Source organism: Caretta caretta, chromosome 7 (genome assembly GCF_965140235.1).
Source record: "Caretta caretta isolate rCarCar2 chromosome 7, rCarCar1.hap1, whole genome shotgun sequence".
Lineage (NCBI taxonomy): Eukaryota > Metazoa > Chordata > Testudines > Cheloniidae > Caretta > Caretta caretta.
In genome coordinates this window covers 122,749,851-122,772,803 of record NC_134212.1, presented here as the reverse complement: position 1 = coordinate 122,772,803, position 22,953 = coordinate 122,749,851, and the positions used below count along the sequence as shown (strand labels likewise).

At 40.9% G+C, this 22,953-nt stretch overlaps 1 protein-coding gene across 3 annotated transcripts in view; it reads left to right on the top strand.

The window, feature by feature from the left end:
• The window catches only part of SUFU (SUFU negative regulator of hedgehog signaling), a 121,348-nt gene that overhangs the window by 9,136 nt on the left and 89,259 nt on the right, over positions 1-22,953 (top strand). For all 3 annotated transcript variants that reach the window (XM_048858169.2, XM_048858168.2, XM_048858171.2), the window contains exon 3: positions 19,764-19,900. In XM_048858169.2, the coding sequence (XP_048714126.1) occupies positions 19,764-19,900 (137 nt within the window). The remainder of the gene's footprint in view (positions 1-19,763; positions 19,901-22,953) is intronic.

Genomic DNA, 22,953 nt, shown 5'->3' with positions numbered 1-22,953 from the left:
GAATTTCATGACATGCACTAGTTGCTCATACAGACTAGGCGAATTGATAGGGTATTTGTTATGGCTATTAAAAGTGCAAAAACGGGAAGCAGTAACACATATGGGTTTGAGGAGGAGAATAATTTTTTCTTTAAAGCTCTTACTGAATTTGGTGGGGCTTTTGTTTTTGTATCTTAAAGTTGGAATTTTGATATTTTGAAAGTTGCAATCAGTACACTCTCCCCTCAGTGAGAACTGTCTTCCCCTTATGAGTTTGCCTTAATGTAGATTGGTAGTACTGACAGGTGTCACTTTAGTGAGCCTCTTAGTTCTGTAACCCCTCATATAACTCCTCTTCCCTCAATTTGGCAGCCCAGAGTCTGAAATTTAGATCCTAAAGAGTCCCCAAGTGCTTTACAAACTACATAAAGCACCACTGAGCTATAACTGTAAACTGAGAATGTGCAGTGGTGTAGTCCTAAACTGCAGTGTCAACCCACTAGCCTGGCACTCCTACCCCATGCTTCAGGGGGTAGGACATAGTGGTGTAGTGGAACCAGAATACTGTTCCATTGTGTTCTGGCTACACTGTGCCATTCGGAATCTGACAGCTAGCACACTGAAAGGTAGTGGAGATAGGGACTCTGGGGTAAGCCTCTTTATTCCATGAAAAGTGGTGTTAGAAATGTCCATTTAGAGCAGATAAGACACTAGAATTTGTTTTTTGAGTTTGACATTGGAAAGATCTGCCCACAAACTTCATGAAATTCATTGTATTACCTTGAAACGTTGCCTTGAAATCATGAAAAATGAAGTCGGTCTGGTTTGGATTCAAGCCTGGGATTCCAGGAAAATTTGTATAAACAGTAAATTTCTATCTTCCATGGCTGCGAAGATGTGCGAATGTGTGAACTGAGCTTAACTGCTGCAGACACGTGTGTCTCAGTTTGCCTTAAAACAATAATCCAGAGATGCAACCTTCCTTCTGCCTTCGACTCATTTCACTAGGGTATTAGCTCTCAAGTCAACTGACACTTAAGCATTAGACTCTTTGGTAACCATTTTAGTGGATTGAATAGGGAAGGTGTTTTGAGTGAAGAGCCAGGTGTTTCTAGGGAAGGAAATACAGCTTGTCAGACAGAGGAGAGAGATGTGGGGGGAAGAGAGAAACAGAAAGGAGGATGGGGTGGGTGGAAGGATAGAAATGGTGGTGGTTCTACAGTTTGGTGCACTTCCCTTGCTGAATGCAACAATAAAGTGTGACAGATATGGTAATTGCCAGCAATATCTTTGGGACCTTATTGAATTTTAAGTATCTTTAGAGTCCATTGTATTAAGTGAATGCTTTGTGTTTTGTTGTGGGCTGGGCTTGTATGTAACCTTTTGAGAGGGAAGATATGACAATGAGACCTCGAGGTTCCAAGGGCTATAAATTGAACAACGTGCCAGCCAAGAATAGACTTTGAGTGTTGAGTGGTTTTCTAGGGGATATCTACGGGCAGGTGAATGCAAATGTGCCACCTCTGGTTATGTAAAACCCCAGCCTTTTGAAGCTATGCCCTGAGGCTTGGGCCATTGTCTGCTGATCATCTGCTGCATGAGGCCAAAATCAAAGGCCCAAGTTGTATGAAGGAAAGATGGAATTATTCTCAGTTGTTCTGGTTCTGAATAAGAGACAGTTATGAACTTGAAATCACGATTAATTACCATTTTAATTGCACTGCTAAACAACAGAATACCAATTGAAATGTATTCAATATTTTTGGATGTTTTTCTACATTTTCAAATATATATTTCGGTTACAACACGGAATACAAAGTGTACAGTGCTCACTTTATATTTTTGATTACAAATATTTGCACTGTAAAAATGATAAATAGTAGTTTTCAATTCACCTCATACAAGTACTGTAGTGCAATCTCTTTATTGTGAAAGTGCAACTTACAAATCTAGATTTTTTTTGTTACATAACTACACTCAAAAATAAAACAATGCAAAACTTTAGCGCCTAGAAGTCCACTCAGTCCTATGTCTTGTTCAGCCAATGGCTGAACAAGTTTGTTTACATTTACGAGAGATAATGCTGTCTGCTTCTTATTTACAATGTCACTTGAAAGTGAGAACAGGCATTCTCATGGTGCTTTTGTAGCTGGCACTGCAAGGTATTTACATGCTAGCTATGCTAAACATTCGTATGCCTCTTCATGCTTTGGCCACCATTCCAGAGGACATGCTTCCAAGCTGACGATGCTTGTTTTTAAAAAAAAAAAAAAGTCTTAATTAAATTTATGACTGAACTCCTTGGGGGATAATTGTATGTTTCCTGCTGTTTTTACCCACATTCTGCCATATATTTCATGTTATAGCAGTCTCAGCTGGTGACCCAGCACATGTTGTTCATTTTAAGAATGCTTTTTCATTGCAGATTTGACACAATGCAAAGAAGGTACCAATGTGAAATTTCTAAAGACAGCTACAGCACTCAACCTAAGGTTTAAGAATCTGAAGTGCTTTCCAAAATCTGAGAGGGACGAAGTGTGGAGCATGCTTTCAAAAGTCTTAAATGCGCAACACTCCGATGCAGTAACTACAGAATCCAAACACCAAAAAGGAAAATCAACCTTCTGCTTGTATCTGATTCAGATGATGAAAATGAACATGTGTCGGTCCACATTGCTTTGGATTGTTATCTAGCAGAATCCGTCATCAGTATGGACGCCTGTCCTCTTGAATGGTGGTTGAAGCATGAAGTGACATATGAATCTTTAACATATCTGGCACGTAAATATCTTGACACTGGCTATAACAGTGCCATATAGGTAACATTGTAAACAAGAAGTGGGCAGCATTATCTCCTGCAAATGCAAATTGTTTGTCTGAGCAATTGGCTGAACAAGAAGTAGGACTGAGTGGACTTTCTAGGCTCTAAAGTTTTTACATTGTTTTATTTTTGAATGCAGTTATTTTTTGTACATAATTCTACATTTTTTATGTTTCTCTTTCATGGTAGAGATTTCACTACAGTACTTGGATTAGGTGAATTGAAAAATACTATTTTTTTTTTTACAATGCAAGTATTTGTAATAAATATGAAGTGAGCACTGTACGCTTCATATTGTGTTGTAATTGAAATCAAAATATTTGAAAATGTAGAAAACATCCAAAAATATTTAATATTTAATATTAATTTTTTAACAGCTTGATAGCCCTGGTTTAAACCTGTAAGTGACCCGTGTTCCATGCCACAGCGGAAGGTGAACCCCCCCCCCCCACGGGGTTGACACCTACCAGAGCCTGGAGTCTGAGTTTGTGAGATCTAAGGCAAGCTTTTCAGCATGTGTGTAGGTTCTTGTATTGTTTTTAATGTTTTTCTCTGAAATCCTTTTCCCTTAAGGATAAATGTGCTTGCTGATGAAGAGCTGTGGTAACTTGCAACTGTAGGCATTATACTGTGTCTAACCTCTACGGAGAGAGAGAAAAGCACAGATACTGGCTGGTATTTTAGGCAGTCTGGCTTGCTGAAGATATCGCAGTATAGGTGGAGAGCTGTGCAGCAGGTCCCTGCCCAAGGGAGGTGACATCTGAGGAGCTGGGAGCCTAGAATGGGTGCCCTGGAGAAACTATGGAGGGCAATATAAGTGCAGTTGCCCAGAACTGTAAAGCATAAAGTACTGAAAAAAATAAAAAATTGTAGTTACTAAATGAAGTCCTTGCCATATCTTTATCCTTGGTCTTTGTGCAAATGTGCTGTTGACATCAGTGGGAAATCCATTAGGGATTGAAGGTGGCATGGAGACCTGAACTTCTGTTCCAGCTCACCCCATAATGAAAACCTTAAATTCTGCACTTTCCAGTTAATGGATTTGATGCTCCTGATCTATGGCTTCATAATGTGCTCACTGCTGGAACTTCTGGGCACCAATTAAAACAATAGTAGCTTTCGTATCCATTGTGGAACCAAATTCTCTGTTCTTTCCCATTAATATCAAGGATTTTTTTTTTTAAAGTAGGGTGGTTGGTGGCCTCCTCTTATCCAGGCCTTGCTATAATAATGAAGAGTCTTTCGTTGTGCTTAAATTGTCAAGACTCCAGTTACCCTGTGAAGATCACAGCCAGACCAAGGTAGACCACTTTGCGGTAGTCAGCCTTGAGATGACTAGAGTATGAGTCATCACATCTGGGTCCATATCTGAGGAAGCTGCAGTCGCTTGGCTGGCAAAAATGAAAGGTGTTTCTGACCAGTGTGTTGAGATGTGTGTTACAGAGCACCAGTAAGTCCAGTAAAATTCTGGAGGCCCAGTATTGCTCTGACAGACTTCTACTCATTTTCAAATGCTTCTCACTTTCTACCACCATCACTTTGTCTTGTCACAAATTGAGCTTTAGCCAGTACATCCAAAAATCATCACCTGAGACGACAACCTGCTACAGGGGAGGGGGAAATGTAGAGCTGAGTATTAAGGTCAACTGAGGGGGAGGAGCTTGAGTCAACTGTCCTACATCTAAGTTAGTTGGACTGAAGGTAAGAAGTCTTGAGTTTATGGAGGAGGGCATTTTATTCTGGAACTCCCCCTCTCTGCCTTCCTCCCGTGCTTGTCGATCAGAGATGAAATATATTGACCGTCAAAGTAATGCTCCTCTTTTCATTCAGGCTTTTGCCTGAGGGATGGGGTGAGGGAGGGCGGAATCCATGTACCTAATGAATTGTCGTTTTTATTCTTGTACGTTGGCTTAGTTAAGCAAATCTGATACATCTGAAAAAATAATTTAAACCAAGCATCACACCTACCATTGCGCACTCCACAGATACCTCACCCCACTGAGGTAATGCACTAGGGCTGTTTAAAACTTGTGATTCTGTGTTGGAGGTAGACCTCCCTTGAAGCTATGGTCACCATGTGGAAACATCCCCCTTCCCCCCCAAGCGTATTTGGTTTCAAAATGTCATTTGTTTGAGGTAGCTAGCTCCATTAATAATGCAGACGGCTTGGGCCACCTACCAAGAAGTCTGCCTTGTGCTGTTGTATGTGTGCGTGCAGAGGCTGGAACCAAAGCACATTCTTACTGTGTTGGATTTGGAAATTAGACTTTTTTTGAAGCGTTGAGGGGAATTATAACATTTACAGCCCAGTCGTTTGAATTTATAAGATGGTCTGTTTTCAATAAAATGAATGTAACTAGGTTTATAGCGCTGCATTGCTGGAGGCAAAGCCAGCTTTCCAATCAGCAGCACATCTGCATGTGCATCCTGGTAGGATAAACATCTTCTTCTCTCTGATGCAAAAACATTTTCCTGACACACAATGAAGGCGGCTAAAGAAAGACAGCACATTTCCAAAGAGGTTTTTTTTTTTCTCTCTCAAAATTCAACTTGAATGTTTGTCAGCACATCCTCTGCCTGTGTGTGTTCATCCAAAATGCTTTCCCTTTGAGAGAGGCAGGGCTTCCTTCAGAACCTATCTGATGGGTCACTGGTGCAGAGAGGCAGAGCTGTCCCACCTCATTCAACATGCTGTCTGTCAGCCCAGGGGAAGAGATTGGGAATCCAACTTCTTCAAATGACAGCTTGGAGCTTTAGGACCCAGGTCCATGTCAACTAGAACAAGTTTAGTGGATTTGGAGCATGTTCAAGAAAAGAATACTTTGAGGATGGCTCGATTTCCATAAAAAGATGTGAAGGAAAATTTTTTTGGAGGAGAAGAGTGGAGATGGAGGGAGAACTAGGTATACTAGTAGACAAATAGCACTAATAGGTGGAACACATTAATGAGTAATCTCTCTGAAAATGAGAACCAGTCATACCCATGGCTTGTAAGCCTGGATACTCTTGGATGTTGATGGGGGAACAAGAATAACACAAACTAAATAAGGAGGTTTATAGGAGTTTGAAAGGTAAAGTGGACCTAACAAGATGCTCCGCTTCCATTGCTGGACAGTGGCTCATATTAAACTCTCCAGTTGTGTGGATGGGCTTGATTTGATATATACAAATGCCAGACAGGAAGGAAAGTCTCCTTACTTATAGAGGAGGAAGTAAGAAATTTTCATTAAAGTGCAAAAGGAAAATAAACTGTCTTAACCTCAGATCTCTTCTAAATGCCTCTCTCTGGTTTGTGGCAATAACTTGCATAAACTTCTGAGGTTATCGCTGCTGCTTAGTTTTTCTTTGTAGTTCACATTTTAAGAACAGAGGTCTTGTGAAAATATCCACCATTGCTCATAAGGAAAGGGCATTTGTCGTAGGTGGGAATAGTTTCTCGTCTAGCTCCCCAAAGTATGACTATTCTTATGTCAGCAGTTTCACTATTCAAATGCTTTCTTTGTAATCCCATCCTAAATAGTCTGGGATGGCTTGGTGGCTTGAAAACTTGCTGCTCCCAACAGTATACTTGCTGGACATTACCATAAGAATTACAGAACCCCCCCGTCGTCAAATTTTTTGCATTTACTCTGGTGCAGGTAGATCACACTCTATTAGACGTTGAAGGCCTGATTTTCTGTTACCCTTTGCCTTAAGTAATTTATACCTGTGAATGCACAGTCTACCCTCTCTGACTAGTTGTGTTACGCTCACTTTGCTCTGGTGAAAATGAGCCTATACTTTGTGTAGTAACAGAGAATCAGACTCTGGATATGTCTGATCACAGGCACTCTCGGAACCCTCTCAAAAGGATAAATTGTGGTGAATAGAATGCAGGCACTGTCCATGTGATGCAAGGCCCCATTTCAGGCTATATCTACACTAGAGGGCTTACAGTGGTGCATCTGCACTGATGCTGTGCCTCTGTAAGCTCTCATGTAGCTGCTCTGAGCTGATGGGAGAGAGCTCTCCTGTTGGCATAATTAAACAACCCCCAGACCTTGCTGTTACTTCAGCTTTTCTAGTTGTGTGGACGCTCCTGCTCCAATATCGAAGGGGGAATATATTCTTTCTTTCTTTAGTGCCTAAATAATGATGCTAACAAAGTAAATAATGCAAGATATGCATGTCTTGATTCACACCTGTGTGTGGTGGGTTTTTTTTTTTTCCCCTGACACAGTGGTATGGTAGAAACAATTTTCCATCTAAATCCCATGCCATAATAGATGTTCTATTACCGCTTATTCTGTGGCATAAACCTGGTTTATAACTTGCTTTGAAAGAGGTCTGTATTGAACGTCAGTTTAACTTTCCAGTTACTCTTCATTTTTTTTGCACTGACTAAAGGTGTGTCTACACAGGAAAACTTACCAGTGCTACTGTACCAGTATAACTATCCTGTCATTAGCTATCTTGATGCTACTCCCTATGTAGCTACTCTTATTTGGAATCGCAGTGGACTTTCTTCGGTTTAGCTTACGTTGACATAATGACACTAATGCCAGTAAATTGCCTCATGTGGATCAACCCTAAATTGATGTTTCCTACGTTACTTACATCTGTATGTACAGCAATGCTTCACTTCTCTGTTTAAAATCTCTTTTATGGGTAATGGAGAATTTACTGTTGAAACATGGATGGGGAGTTCTGTTTAGCAAAATGGGTGTGAAAAGCTGTATGCTAGGCTTCCACATTTTGCAGTATAGTTTATGCCTCCTTCAGGTGTAAATACTCTGGATTAGTGCAGTTGTGATTATAATATTATTATGATGAAGGTGATACTGAAATGTGCTATAAATATACGTAGCTGTTTGATGTGCATCTCCATGAAACTTCTCTATTTCTGTTTCAGCAAGTAACTGACTCTCCAAAACTAATACTGCTTGGCAAAGAGACAAGGCTATTTACTCTTGACTAAAATCTTTGGAGGAAATCCTGACTCCACTGGAAATTTTTCTGTTGACTTCGAGGGGCCAGGATTTTACCCTTTGTGTAAAAACTGTCTCTTAAGGTTGCAGCACAAATAATGCGCTAAGGACAGCTTTTTGACAGCAGTAAGTACACTGCAGAATCCATGCCCCTGAAAGCTTAAGGGTTACAAGAAGGATAAACTTTCAGGAGAAGCCTAAAATTTAAGACTAAAATGTAGTTCATCTGTCTCAGCTATCTGAATTTCCCTTCTGGTATTCTCCTGTCGCTGTTGGTCTAATTCTTTGCCTTTCCCTGCTCTAATGAGATCAGGGCTAAGGCTGGGGTTTCTTTCCTTATTTAATGTATAGACTTTTGTCTGGTGCTCACTGCTACATTTTCTGAACAAAGCTTGCCATCATCCTGGGTGGTAAAGGAGTATTATCCATCCCTTTACAGTACCCATCCCTTTACAGATGGGGAAACGGCTCTCAAATTAAGTGACTTGACCATAATCACTCAGGATTCAGGAAGTATATGGTATGGCTGGGACTACAGCCTAAATCTGAGTTCCAGTCAGTGTCTTAACAAGACTCTTTCCTTGCTTTGGAGTAATTTTTCTTTGTGATGATTAAGGATTTAGGTTGAATCCAAGTGATACACTAAAGATGCTTCCTATATGATTTATTTTACCTACATAATGTAGCTGATGGGGGAGGGGGAACTAATAGCAGACACCAATGTTTGTATAGTGCATGGTGTGATAGAGTCCGGATCACTGGCTGAGACCTCTAGGCATTATTGTAATAAACTAATTAGTAGTTATATCAGCTATTCATTTTGGATTATTTGTCTGTCGTCCCTCCTACACAATCCTCCGGTATTTACAGAGCCACAAGAAGAAAGAAATCAGCAGGGAACATGATTGCTGGGGGACAGATGGAGAACCAATTCAAGGTTGTTGATGGCATTCACAGATCAGCAGCACATGGTGGACCACCACTTCTAGGCCTGAGAAACAAGCACTGACTGGGATTGCATTGTAATGTAGGCTTGGAATGACAAATGGTGGCTGCAGAACTTTTGGATGTGGGAGGCCATGTTCCTGGATCTGTGTCCCAAGTTCGCTTCAGTCTTCCAGCACAGGGACACCGGAATGAGAGCTGTACTGACAGTGGAGAAGTGAGGGGCAATTGTACTGTGGAAACTTGCAACGTTGGATTGCTACTGGTCAGTGGGAATCCTTTTGGAGTTGGAAAATCCACTGTGGGGTGTCTTGTCATGCAAGCACATGGGGCCATTAATCACCTCCTGCTATGCCAGACTGAGAGTCTCAGCAAAGTGTTGGACATAGTGGATGGATTTGCCACAATGGGATTCCTGAACTGGTGTGGAGCATTAGATGGCATTCACATGCCTATTTTAGCACCAGCCCACCTTGCACAGAGTACATCAACAGAAAGGGCTACTTTTCCATGGTTGTGCAAGTGCTGGGGGGTCACCAGGGATGCTTCACTGACATGAACATTGGCTGGTCAGGGAAGGTGCCTGACTCTCGCATCTTTAAGAACGCAGGACTGTTCAGAATGCTACAAGCAGGGGCCTTCTTTCCCAACTAGCGGAGTACCATTGGCAATGTTGAAATGCCAATAATGGTCCTGGGGGACCCAGACAACCCGTTTCTCCCCTGGCTCATGGAACCGCATACTGGCTACCTCAACAGCATCGAGGAAAGATTCAGCTACCAGCTGAGCAGGTGCAGAATGACTGCTGAATGTGTTTTTGGTAGATCGAAGGGACACTGGCGTTGGATACGCACAAGATTGGATCTCAGTGAAAAAAAATCCCAATGATTATAGCTGCTTGCATAATCCCTATGAAGCAAAGGGGGGAAACTTGCCACTGGGGGGTAGGACAGAGATGGAGTGGCTTTGCAAGAGCACTTTAACAGTGAGCCACAGTAATGCATTGTGATGTATGCATTATTGCTCAACCTCTACCTGGCGCTGCTGTTTTGGGGCCTGTTAAGAATGCACCTAATAATTTTGTTGTACTTGCTGTACATTAATGATTGTTAGTATCACTAATACTATGAGTTGTCACACTCCACAGTAACAAATACTGAAGTGGGTGCTTTCGTTGCTCTTTGCAGCATACGTTGGGAACGAATAAAGATGAATTATTTGCCAAACAATAGAATTTTGGGTAACAAAACCAGCGCAAAGAAAAATCTGGGCAATTTACAAGCGAAGTTAACAAGGGGAAAGAACATTCACATCCATTTAGCCTACACTTACACTGACCTGTGACGGCCATCGTTGCTGAATGTGAAGCTGTGGCTGTCCATGCTTTCTTCTGGTGTGGGATGGTAGGGATAGGCGTGCGGGCCCTGAGGCCATATGGAATGCTGAGGGGAGAGGCGTAGGGACTGCAATGGGAGTCGAGCCCAGGATTGTTGAATATGGAGGTCCCAAGAGACTGCAGCATCTGCATTTGCTGGCGGAGAAGCCCTATTGTCCTGGTGCATTTCCCTCTGCTTGTCTTGCTAGGAGTCCTGGGCCTTTCTTCTGTCCACTCATTCCTTCCCCAGGCTGTCTGCAATATTCACCCTCCTTCCCCTTTGCTCATGGTCTGATGCAGCACTGGCTTGTAGGATCTCACTTAATGTGTCTTCTCAAGTCACTTCCTGATTTAAGCAAGATGGGGTAGCTTTTTACCTTTGGAATGTATATTTATTTTAGTGTATATCACTTCCTGTGGAAAAGCATAGAGTGCCTCTGTGGTTTTATTTTAACAGGGTGACCCTTTGAATCCGAGCAGTTGTGTTAGCAAATCAGCTCTTACCCAATATTTTGCTGAGAATGAAGACTGTAGGACGGTCATTTAACTGAGATACTGGTACATAGCCTACGGGGGTCCCTTAAATATTTTTTTAAAATAGCTTTTTAATATTACTATTAACGTGGCAGAAATGGTGAAATGTAAATGAGATCTCTAAAACTTTGGACTTCACGCAGTTTGGGACTGTGACTCGAGACAGGTTAGTGTCCCTTTTGGATTCCTGTGCACTAGTGCAGCGCTTTTGATTTTTCGGTAGAGTTTTAACAAAGCTAAGACCTACACTGGCACGTCAGAAAAATCTCCATTTTACTGTCCTGTTTATCTTTTGTAAAACTTATCCGGGTAACCAGAATTTGGAGTTTAAAATACGTTGGCCCAGTTCTGCTTTTATTGACTTAAGTGGGAGGTGACCTGAACTCACTGTCAGTGGCCTTGTACCATAGCTAACTGCTTGAATGAATAACTAAAATCCTTTGAAAATTACAGACTAACAGTAATTAATACTTACAAAGGCAACAGGGTAGATAGGCAATTACTGTTCCCTTGTGGAGCAGAGTTTGGAACACTCTTGACTTTGCACAGAAAGTAACAGTAGCTGTTGCTGATGTCAGAGTCTTGGGAGCTCTGTCTAGGTAATTTGTATAGTCCTCAGTGCCATAGTATCCAAGTGCTTCACAATTAATACAATTTAATCCTTGCAACATCCCTGTGAGATAGGGAAGTGCTATCACCATTTTACAGAGGGAAACAGAGGCACAAGATAGCTGAAATGACTTCCCCAAGGTCAGACAGGAAGTACATGGCCAAGCTGAAAATTGAACCCAGGGCTTCTGAATCAATGGTCAGCGCCCTATCTGCTAGCCCAGTTTTCTTGGGAAAGATTGATCCTATTACTGGGGCCAGAAATGGTTGTTTAGAGCTGTTCTGTAACTTACCAAAGTGAAGCTATAATTAAACTAAAAATTATTCTGAAGTGCTTCTCATTTGCTAACTGGCGTGGCTATAGCTAAGGGTCAGTGTTTCCAGTTGTGAATGCCCATTTTCAGGGATTCATAACCCTGATATGTTTATACACTCACTCTCAAAAGTAAATACCCAGTACACTCTGCTACTTGTCCAGGAGTCTCTCTTTTTCCCATAGCTTTTAAAAGCAGACTGAAATAGTGCCATCTTTGCACTGGAATGAAAAGCTTTTCTTGTTTCTCGCTACAGTGAGAACATACACGCTTTGGCAAGCAGCTTTGATTTAAACTAAAAGGCTCCAGTTTTTAGCGCTGGTTTAATGCAGAGTGCTAGTTTGGCTTTTGATCCTCTTAAAGCTGGGTTATTTGATGTGAAAAACACCCTGGATACTCCGCTGAGGAGGGAAGCAGCTTTTCAGTTCTCTGTGTGTGGCTTCTGGAGAGGTCCTGGCAGAGCACTGAGTGGCAGGGGGCTCAGGGAAGCTGGCTATTGCTGATCTATAAATAAAGGGGCCTCTATTTCTTTGGATTCCTTTGCTAGAACTACATGTCATGATCAGTGAAACTCTTACCCCATTAAAAGAGCAAGCCAGACTTCTGCAGCGTGTGTGCAAAATGTGGACTGTTCCGTTGGTCTGATTTGCTGAACAGATAAAGGGATTTCTTAACCAAAGAATGGCATGTGTAGTATATGATTCTGGCTTTCAAAAGGTTTATTTTTATTCATATGGCAAACTAAGGTTCTACTATTAAATATGCGGTTGGATTTGACTTGGCAGATACAAGAGCCTTCCATTACTGCTGTAGTTAAAATATGAAACTGCTTGATGCATGGCACTCGTGCTAGCCAGTGGACATGTAGCAAGCCAAGAATTCCCCCATCAGTGTCTGGTTTTGTGAAAATATGGCTAGCTGAATGCTTAGGAATCAGGATACTTCCTTCATTGGAAGAGGCAAAAATAATGGGATGTACCTAGAGGGTTGGGTTTTTTTGGGTTTTTTGGTTTTGTTTTCTCCTGTCTAGTATCTCTGGAATTTGGGACAAGTATAAATATTCCTCCTTCCTAGCACTTTTATTTTCTGGTAAAATCTCTTTCACTCAGTAGTGCATAGTTCAGCCGTAAGAAGGCATAAACCAAACTATGTGAGGTATTCAGTTCTGTTAGTATAGAAACTTAATGCTGTATTGGAGCTCTCAGTTGAAGTCTATGGATGGATACAAAATGTTAGTTCTGTGTTCCCACCCTGTTTCCTCCTTCCCCCTCCCCCCATCTGCAGTGTTAATTTCTAAATGTCTAAACTTTAATGTTACTGTAAATCTGAAACACCTTCAAACTAATGTATAGCGATTCTCCTACTGATGGAGTATAAAGAAATTAATAGAACTACAGTGTTGGTACAGTGAGGTGAGTTTCAAATCTTCTGTACTGAAGGAATAACATCCTGTCAGTTTCACCTTGTTGTCACACTCATGAACTTTGTCTTGAGGGGCAAAAATTGTGTATTCGTCAAATGTGTTAGCTCACTCAAGTTAGCTTAATGTTATTGAAAAGCCCTGGAAAGACTCAGACTGACATGTCTGAAGCCATGATAGCTGGTTGTATCGCAACCTAGGGGTACTATTATGTTAATCTATCTCAGCTGAGAAACATAGTGTTTGCCTGTCAAGACATACCCATGGAGAGACTTTGCAGGGAGGAATAGGATATGAAACTACTGAGGAGCTGGAGAAAATAAACCAGTAGAGAACAAATGCGAGGCTGCTGAACTCCTGGTCTTATGTTGTCTCCGATTCTCACTGACTTACGGATTTATCTGGTTACTCTCTGGTTGAATTGGACTCTTATTAGACATGACAATGGTACGGTCATTGGTTGAGGAGAAAATTCACTTCTTAAATAGTGTAGCTGGATCTCAGTGTCTACAGGATTTAAGCACTTTCGCTTATTATGGACTCTTATAGCAACTACTGTGACTACATCAGATTTATTTAGAATTTTATTTGGGAATGTTGTTCATGGGAGAGTAGAAGCAGCAGCTTTGACTTTATTCGAGATTGTTAGCCATTTTTCAGTGTGGTTTTCAGTTCAAAATACCTGGGGTATTTTTATATTTTGGAAGTAAAACAAGACTTGCTTATTTTTGGAAATTAAAAAAAAATTAACCCGATATTTCACTTATACAAAATTCTTAATAGGCCTTCAGTAAATATGTATGGATTTTATCACAATCATAGATTGGCTTCTGAAATTACACACTGATCAGGATTAATTTTTTAACAAATTACAAAGCTAAAAGTAAAACGCGTCAGATTAACGACTTACACTTCATAAATTGTTATTGCCATTGGATGTTAATAGAACACTGGTGAATCACATCTGTTTCCTTTCAGTACAATGTCTTTTTTCAGTGACCACTTGTCAAGAATATAACCATTTGAATCAGGCCTTCAAATACAAGCTCTGTTATCGCTGACTCAGTTTATTTAGTGGAATAAAGACCTATGCAAATAGTCATCTTTCTTAGTAATTGCATGCTTTATTTAAAGAATTGAATGCTGAGTTAAGAAATAAGAACTTAAGAACCATCCATGTTAAGTATTATGAGCTGTCACATTTTTGCAAAAAGAGAGCATGTTTCCTAAAGTAGATAACTCGTAACTGTTCAGTGTGTATAACTGAAGTTTCATCTAAAGTTTTAACTTTTTAAAAAAACCCTAAAATGGGTAATCTATAGTACAGAATAAAAACTTGAGGAGAAAAGAGGGTTTGCTATCCTGGTCAAGTGAATGGTGTTGATTCTTTCTTCATTTCCTAGTAACAAGCTTCAAATAACTTTTGGTAAGGTTGATAATTATCCTGTAAAATTAGCTGGTAGTAAAATTGATTGCCAGTAATATACCATTGGAAGGTAACAGTTGGGGTGCTAGCCTACACTGGTGGTCTAAACAGTCCCTTTTGTGTAGACTTCATAGTCACATACGTGAACACTTTCATTACTGGTTTCAGAGTAGCAGCCGTGTTAGTCTGTATTCGCAAAAAGAAAAGGAGGACTTGTGGCACCTTGGAGACTAACCAATTTATTTGAGCATAAGCTTTTGTGAGCTACAGCTCACTTCATAGGGTGCATTCCTCCGATGAAGTGAGCTGTAGATCTCAAAAGCTTATGCTCAAATAAATTGGTTAGTCTCTAAGGTACCACAAGTACTCCTTTTCTTTTTACTTTCATTACTGCGTAACTTGTTCACAGATTAATTTATGGCATGTGTGTGGACTTTTTTGATAAACAATTATTTGTAGCTAGAATCATGCACTTTGCTTTATAGCAGCTTTTTCAAGCTGAGCAACTGAATAACACACTTCAAAGTATATATTTGGAATTCACGTATTGGGGACATAATCCTGCAGCGATCTATCTTGCTTTACAAGAATTTTAACTTTGTAAGATCTGTTTGAAATTTCCAAGTCAACTTTTTTTTATTATTATTTTTTTTTAAAGCAAACTCCAAGTTGCTGATATAGCACCTTTTAAAAGTAACATATCCTGGAATTAAAAAAAAAAAAAAAGTAATTTTTCTACTCTTCCCTATTATAAGGGTTTCTTCTGTAAATTTCCCCCTTGCTAACTGATACATGAAAGCACTGATTTTTTTTTATACAAAAGTGTTGTCAAATGTGTAAGGTAAACTGTTTTTTTTTGTTTTTTTTTTTTAAGTGAGCATTTCTATAACTTCGGATGTTACAACTAATCATAGAAGGAACCAAATTTTCAGGCAAAAATGAGACTTTCTAGTTGATTCTCTTCATAACTTTGCACTACTCCCATTTCATGTTTAAGCATCCAAAACCATCTCCTTGCTTGCCAGAGAGATTCCTTTTAATACTCAAGTAGTAAACTTTCATCATGCTAAAATATGGAAGAAAGTCTTTTTGTGCTTGTTTCACTAAAAATTATCGTTGTATTTTAAGATTCCTGTTCTTTACATTAGAACTAGATATCTACAGACTGAGAATTAGTGAAGAACCCAGTTTTGTAAACCTTACACATTTTGGTGAGCACTCACACAAATAGTCCCAATACCTTCAGTGGAACTGCTTGTGTAAGCGCTCACCAGTTTGAGAGAGGGTTGTGCATCTTGCCCTAAAACAATAAATATGGTAATTTAGATGATCACGTTATATGGTAGCTTCAAGTGATTGAACATGACAGTTGATGTAAGGCTTGAAAGTGGCCTTGAAGAGAACATTCTTCATAGCTAGGACAGTGTAACGCTTCCTGGGGATACTAAGAGTTGTAAGACACCCCACTACTCCCTGCCCTTAGTGTGAGGAAGCTTTGTCTGTGTCTGCCATGCATCAGCACGGGCACCAGCCATGGGCAACACAAGTCCTCCACTCCGGGCCTCAGCGGCCCTGCTGACACTCTACAAGTTAGCACACCCAAGATCTGCGAGCTTCTCCCTGGAGTGTCGAACCCCTGGCTCTCCCAGTATTCGCAGATTTACTGCACAACACTTTCAAAGGGCAAGCCTAGGAGCTTAAATTCATTACACTGCTCCAACCAAAAATCATAGACTGAACAGGGACACTGGGTTTATGGTTTATTACAACAACCTGTAACCCACTAACCCCCTCCTTTTGTCCTATGACTGCAGAGGTGTTAATGGGCCACTCTGCTTTGAATGGTCTCTTACAGTATGTGTTAACTACTTATGCTAAGCAATCTGTTCCACCTTGCATTTTGGTGTGACCTGTGAGTTCCTTTCCCAGACCCAAAGAAGAGCTTTCTTTGGCTCCAAAGTTTCTCTCTCATCAACAAAAGTAGGTCCAATAGAAGATATCACCTTGCCCACCTTCCCTCCCTAAAGCAGCCTTTTTTGTTGGTCCTCATAAGTGGTCACTTAAGACAGGCTCCACTAATCAAAATTCAGTTCCATGATCCCAAACTTTCTGTGTAACCAATAAGCACTTCCATGGTTTATGTACAGTTTGTAATTATGCATTTATTGTGGCTTGTTACTGCAAGCTACATTAGCTTCTTGGAATTATGTATTTACATGCCTTGACTAGCCATTCTTGAATAGCAGGTCTGTCCTATTTGCAGCAGATATCTCTATGCCAGTGATTGTCAAATTCTTCATATTATGGAGTGTATTAAGTAGTCAAGATGAAAATGAACATGCTTGAGTGTGTAGGGTAGAGCTGCTTAGTTAGATATCTAACTTTTCTTTTCTGTTTGTTTTTCTCCCCTGTGTTTAGTCTTTCAGTAACTTCTCTCATTGCCTGCAATTACAGCGGCTCTAAGCTTTTCAGGTTATTTCATAGCTTGGCCCTGTCCTTGGGTATATTTGCTGCCTCTCCAGTTTCATCATCTGCAAATTGGATCAAACTTGCATCAAAGAAACCCCAACAAAGATAGTTATGATTAGGCTTGGCATGATTTGACTTTTATCTGTAAATGTCAATTTCCCTGTGCAACAAACCCATGAAAAATATTTCCATTAATAATCAAAATTTACACATAGGCAAAGAAAGAAACTTAAGGCTGCTTAAGAACTTAGTGTGATTTAAGGATATTTACATTGTATATTTTGATGTGATGTTGACAATTTGTGTGTTTAATGGTTATAAAGCTTTAACTTTTTGAATCTAAATATCTACTGTCATTAAATAATTGTCTGATACTCTACTGTTGGACTCCCCTGTAATTTCCTACAACTGTAAATTTAAATAGATAAAAACCAAAAAAATCTGTTGCAGTTACCAAAAAAAATAAATAAATAAAATTAAATTCTGCCAAGCCTAATGATGATGCAGCTCTGGAGAGTAAGTACACAGTAATACTTGGGTTTGGGTTTTCTTGTTAGTCTCAAAACCCTGAGAGCTGTTGTCCAGCCCAGAATTTCTGGAAAGCATCTCCGTGAAGAGACAAATTCTTTGCCATTATGGCACCTGGAAGTGCTCTGAGCATCACTGGTGGTCCCTGCACCACAACTGGGAAATACTTTAGTGAGCTTTTTGATCGCCATGTTTGGGTGTTTTTAGTATAAATAAAATGTTAACACCTCCTGCATTATATCTTTCATAGATGTCAGCAAGGGACCTGGATCCAAGAAATTCACTTTTTCCGTGAACTTTGCCAGTTACCATAAAGTTCCTTGCAAATTTATGCAACTTACAGAATGGTACTGGCTTATGAAGGCCTGTTTCTGTGTGATGCCTGTATGCTGTCTGTAAATCCATCTTTCTTATGCCTGCTTTAAACTTCATGGCACAGCCATAACAAGCAAGTAAGGGATGTGATGGCATTAATATGAAGGAGGCTAGCGTCACTAACTGGTCTCAAATTTTGTGGACTTAAATATTTGTCCATGTGGCTTAGAAATTTCACAGCAAGTCTGATGTTTTGTCAGTCTTCGGCATCTGGGAGGGCAGACATTTTCCTTTCTGTGTGAGTGTAAAATGTAGAACTCTGAGTGAAGGACTAATGATAGTAAAGCCAGAAGTCATAGGACTGGAAGGGACCTGGAGAGGTCTTCTAGTACAGTCCCCTGCACTCAAGGCAGGACTAAGTATTATCTAGGCCATCCCTAGCAGGTTTTTGTATAACCGCTCTTTAAAACCACCAGTGACGGAGATTCTACAGCCTAAACCGCCCTTGCTGCAATTTAAGCCCATTGCTTGTCCTATCCTCAGAGGTTAAGGAGAACAATTCTTCGCCCTCCTCCTTGTAACAACCTTTTATATACCTGAAAACTGTTATCATGTCCCCTCTCAGTCTTCTCTTTTCCAGACTAAACAAACCCAGTTTTTTCAGTCTTCCCTCATAGGTCATGATTTTTAGACCTTTAATCATTTTTGTTGCTCTTCTCTTGACTTTCTCCCATTTGTCCACATCCTTCCTGAAATGTGGTGCCGAGAACTGGACACAGTACTCCAGTTGAGGCCTAATCATCGCAGAGTGGAGAGGAATAATTAGTTCTTGTGTTTTGCTTACAACACTCCTAATACATCACAGAAAGTTTGGGTTTTTTTGGTTTTGGCCAACAGTGTTACACTGTTGATTCATATTTAGCTTGTGATTCACTGTGACCCCCAGATCCCTTTCCGCAGTTCTCCTTCCTAGGCAGTCATTTCTCATTTTGTATGTGTGCAACTGATTGTTCCTTCCTAAGTAGAGTACTTTGCATTTGTCCTGTATTGAATTTCATCCTGTTTATGTCAGTGTTTCTCCAGTTTGTCCAGATCATTCTGAATTTTAATCCTATTCTCCAAAGCACTTGCATCGTCCACAAACTTGTAAGTGTACTCTCTATGCCATTATCTAAATAATTAATGAAGATATTGAACAGAACTGCACCCAGAACTGAACCCTGCGGGACCCCACTCGTTATGCCCTTCCAGCTTGACTGAGAGCCACTGATAACTACTCTCATGGAACAGTTTTCCAACCAGTTCTGCACCCACCTTATAGTAGCTCCATCTAGGTTGTATTTCCCTAGGTTGTTTATGAGAAGGTCATGGGAGACCGTATCAAAAGCCATACTACTTTCCCACTGGACAGGCTGGCCTACTTTTCAGACTTGATCTACCTACCTCTGCCAATGTGGCCCTACTCTCCTGAGTGGAGCTTGCTAGATACAAGCAAACAAACCTGCCACCTAACTCCTACCAAAGTAACTGGCCAAGCGTTCACCCGGTTTCTTCTGCAGTCAGTTTCCTGTTTAACGTTTTCAGTGCTGCCTACCTTACCTGGATACTCCGGACAAAATGCACCTCTAGTGCTAGTTGCAGTGGGCTGCTGACATTCACAACGGACACTGAAGTATCTGAAGGGATTAAATCAGTGCTTCTAGTAAGACTTTCACCTTTTTCCACTTCTTCTGTTGACCTGTCCCCAGTACAGAATATTCCATGCCATATGCCAGAATAGAGTTTAGATTTTTTTTTTTTTTTTACTGTCTGAATTACTGTATTAGTTTTATGCAGAAACGAGCTGGCTAACCTAATGATTCTGTGCCATTTGGATGCATGTACATTTAAACACCACTAGAGAAGCTCTCAACTCCTCATTCGTCCTAGGAGGAAAAGAAAAGGCACAACCTCTTGAAAACCATTGCCCAGCATTGCTGCTGCTGCTCCCATCTACCTAATCCTAAGGTCCACCCTTGTTGAGGAGAAATATGTGACCCATTTGCTTTTCCTTCTCTCCAGATTTACAGGAACGGATGGGCCAAGTGGTTTTGGATTCGAGTTGACGTTTCGACTAAAGAGAGAGACAGGGGAGTCGGCACCACCTACATGGCCGGCAGAGTTAATGCAAGGCTTAGCCAGATACGTCTTCCAGTCAGGTACTGTAACATTAAACAATTGCTGCCTTGTTTTCTATCACTCTAACTCTGATGGGTTACATGAACATCAAAGTGCTGGATTTGAATCTTGTATTTATTCAATTAAATCTCTTCCATTTTAGTCTTGAGATCTGTCTTGTGTGAAAATGCTGTTTGGTCAAAATAAATGTGTTGCTTTCAGCAGCCAACTGGTAGATCTCTGTGCTACTGTACAGGTGATCTAGGTCCCCCTACCGTGAGCTGCTTGAAGGTACAGAATGGTTAGGGCTTAATAGGAAAGGGAGTCTTTGGGATTACCTGTTAGTGATTCCTCTAGACAAATGAGGAGCTGCTCAATGGTGGAAGAAGATGGCTGTGATATGAGGTCTTAGGGAGGCAGGGGTTAAAGATGAGACAAATGGAAATCCTCAGGGCTGTGTCAGTGATATAGAAGATCTCCTAGGAAATGTCAGCTTTCCCATGTGGTACAGTATAACTGAACTTAACATAAAAAGTGGTTACAAGGAGGAGGGAGAAAAATTGTTCTCCTTAACCTCTGAGGATAGGATAAGAAGTAGTGGTCTTAAATTGCAGCAAGGGCAGTTTAGGTTGCACATTAGGAAAAACTTCCTAACTGTTGGGGTGGTTAAGCACTGGAATAAATTGCCTTGGGAGGTTGTGGAATCTCCATCATTGGAGACTTTTAAGAGTAGGTTAGACAAACACCTGTCAGGGATGGTCTAGATTAGTGGTTCTCAACTGTGGGTCCATGGCCCCTGTGGAGCTGCAAACAGGTTTCAGGAGGTCCGCCAAAATAAACAAGAGAGCAGGCCTCGTATCTGACTTGCTGGTGCCCAGGGCAGAAAGCCAAAGCCCAAGCAACTTAGCTGTGTGGGGCTCCCTGTGGCATGGGGCCCCCAGCAATTCCCTGTTTGCTGCCCCCTAATGCCAGCCCTGGCTTTTAATCTACTGGATATGAGAAAACACAGTTGTGGCACAGGTGGGTCATGGAGTTTTTATAGCATGTTGGGGGGGAGACAGGTTGAGAACCCCGATGTAGATAACTTGGTCTTGCTGTGAGTGCAGGGGACTGGACTAGATGACCTCTTGGGGTCCCTTCCGGTTCTACGATTCTGTGGTTCAGTAAATGGCCCGTTGGGTAGAGTATCAATTCACATTGTGTTTATACATGGGATTCTGTGGAGTGATTGTGCATATAGTGAATGCCTTTTTGATCCAGTTTTGGGGTTCTTAGCTGTTAAAATAGCTTCCTAAATCAGTGATTACTAAGCACGCACAGATTTGTAACTGTTTCTCTGCCAGCTAATAAATTGCTCCGTAATCACATCTGATGAAGTGAGCTGTAGCTCACGAAAGCTCATGCTCAAATAAATTGGTTAGTCTCTAAGGTGCCACAAGTACTCCTTTTCTTTTTGCGAATACAGACTAACACGGCTGTTCCTCTGAAATCCGTAACTTCTCTGATTCTGTGCTGTTTTTTCAGTCAGATGAGTGACTTTTAAATTGGAGGGGCCCAGAAAAAATATGATCACCGTCAACTCCCTTATTGCTGATCACGAGTGCAACCCCCCTGCGCTCAGTAGCAATACTCACGTGGTTGCTTTCTTTCAAATGCTGACTCAACAGAACAATCTACCCACAAATCACTTGTCTTGATCTTAAGAATGTCACTTGATGCCGGGTGGAATGAAGACATCTTGTCTAAATTTGGCTGTTGAAGTGGTGTGTAGGCCCATTTTCACTGTTGCATCATTGCAATTCAGGTTCAGTTGTTCTTCTTTGAGATTTTTTGCCTTGGTTCCTCACAACTCCTAAAGCAGTTGTATTCCATGTGATTCCCATCAGCTGTCCCAGATTCAGAGTCTGGGTGGGAATACAAGATTTCCCACCTAAATCTGATATATGCAACTCTTATTTAGCTTTCTAAAGCATTTGCTGTCAGTGGATGTGTTAATAAGGCTAGCTTTTTCTCATGCACTTCTGAGATGTTTGCCTCTTACTTTGTAATTGCCTCTAATGTCTCACTTATCGACGTTAATATTATTTAATCAAGATTTAAGGCCATTTTTGTAGCATTTCAAATCCCTAAAATTCGGTATAAGTTCTCATACCACGCTTATCAGCATAGTGTCTGAGCGCCTTCCACTTGTGCATTGAGCTATGTGACTAATATCCGTCGCTTGTTTGTCCTCATTCTCTCCACAGGAGGAGGTGTGTACACAGTAGTGTTTTGACAGGATTTAAAAAAAATACTTAGTGGCCATGTAAACCATGTTAGTCGAAGAGACAAACTTTTGAATCTCTTCATGTTGCATTTCTTGGAGCAATCCAGTAATAGGAATTTTGTGTGGACAAAGTGACATTTTTTGTTTCTGTGTATTTTGCGTGAGCAGCAGACGACAGGTTGTGTACGTGTAATTGGTGTTAAGCCATTTAGAACAGATTCTCTACAAGAGGACTTTTCATGCTTTCTTCAAAATACATAACTCCATCTTTCAGACCTGAAACCATAGAATCATAGAATATCAGGGTTGGAAGGGACCCCTGAAGGTCATCTAGTCCAACCCCCTGCTCGAAGCAGGACCAATTCCCAGTTAAATCATCCCAGCCAGGGCTTTGTCAAGCCTGACCTTAAAAACCTCTAAGGAAGGAGATTCTACCACCTCCCTAGGTAACGCATTCCAGTGTTTCACCACCCTCTTAGTGAAAAAGTTTTTCCTAATATCCAATCTAAACCTCCCCCACTGCAACTTGAGACCATTACTCCTCGTTCTGTCATCTGCTACCACTGAGAATAGTCTAGAACCATCCTCTCTGGAACCACCTTTCAGGTAGTTGAAAGCAGCTATCAAATCCCCCCTCATTCTTCTCTTCTGCAGGCTAAACAATCCCAGCTCCCTCAGCCTCTCCTCATAAGTCATGTGTTCTAGACCCCTAATAATTTTTGTTGCCCTTCGCTGGACTCTCTCCAATTTATCCACATCCTTCTTGTAGTGTGGGGCCCAAAACTGGACACAGTACTCCAGATGAGGCCTCACCAATGTCGAATAGAG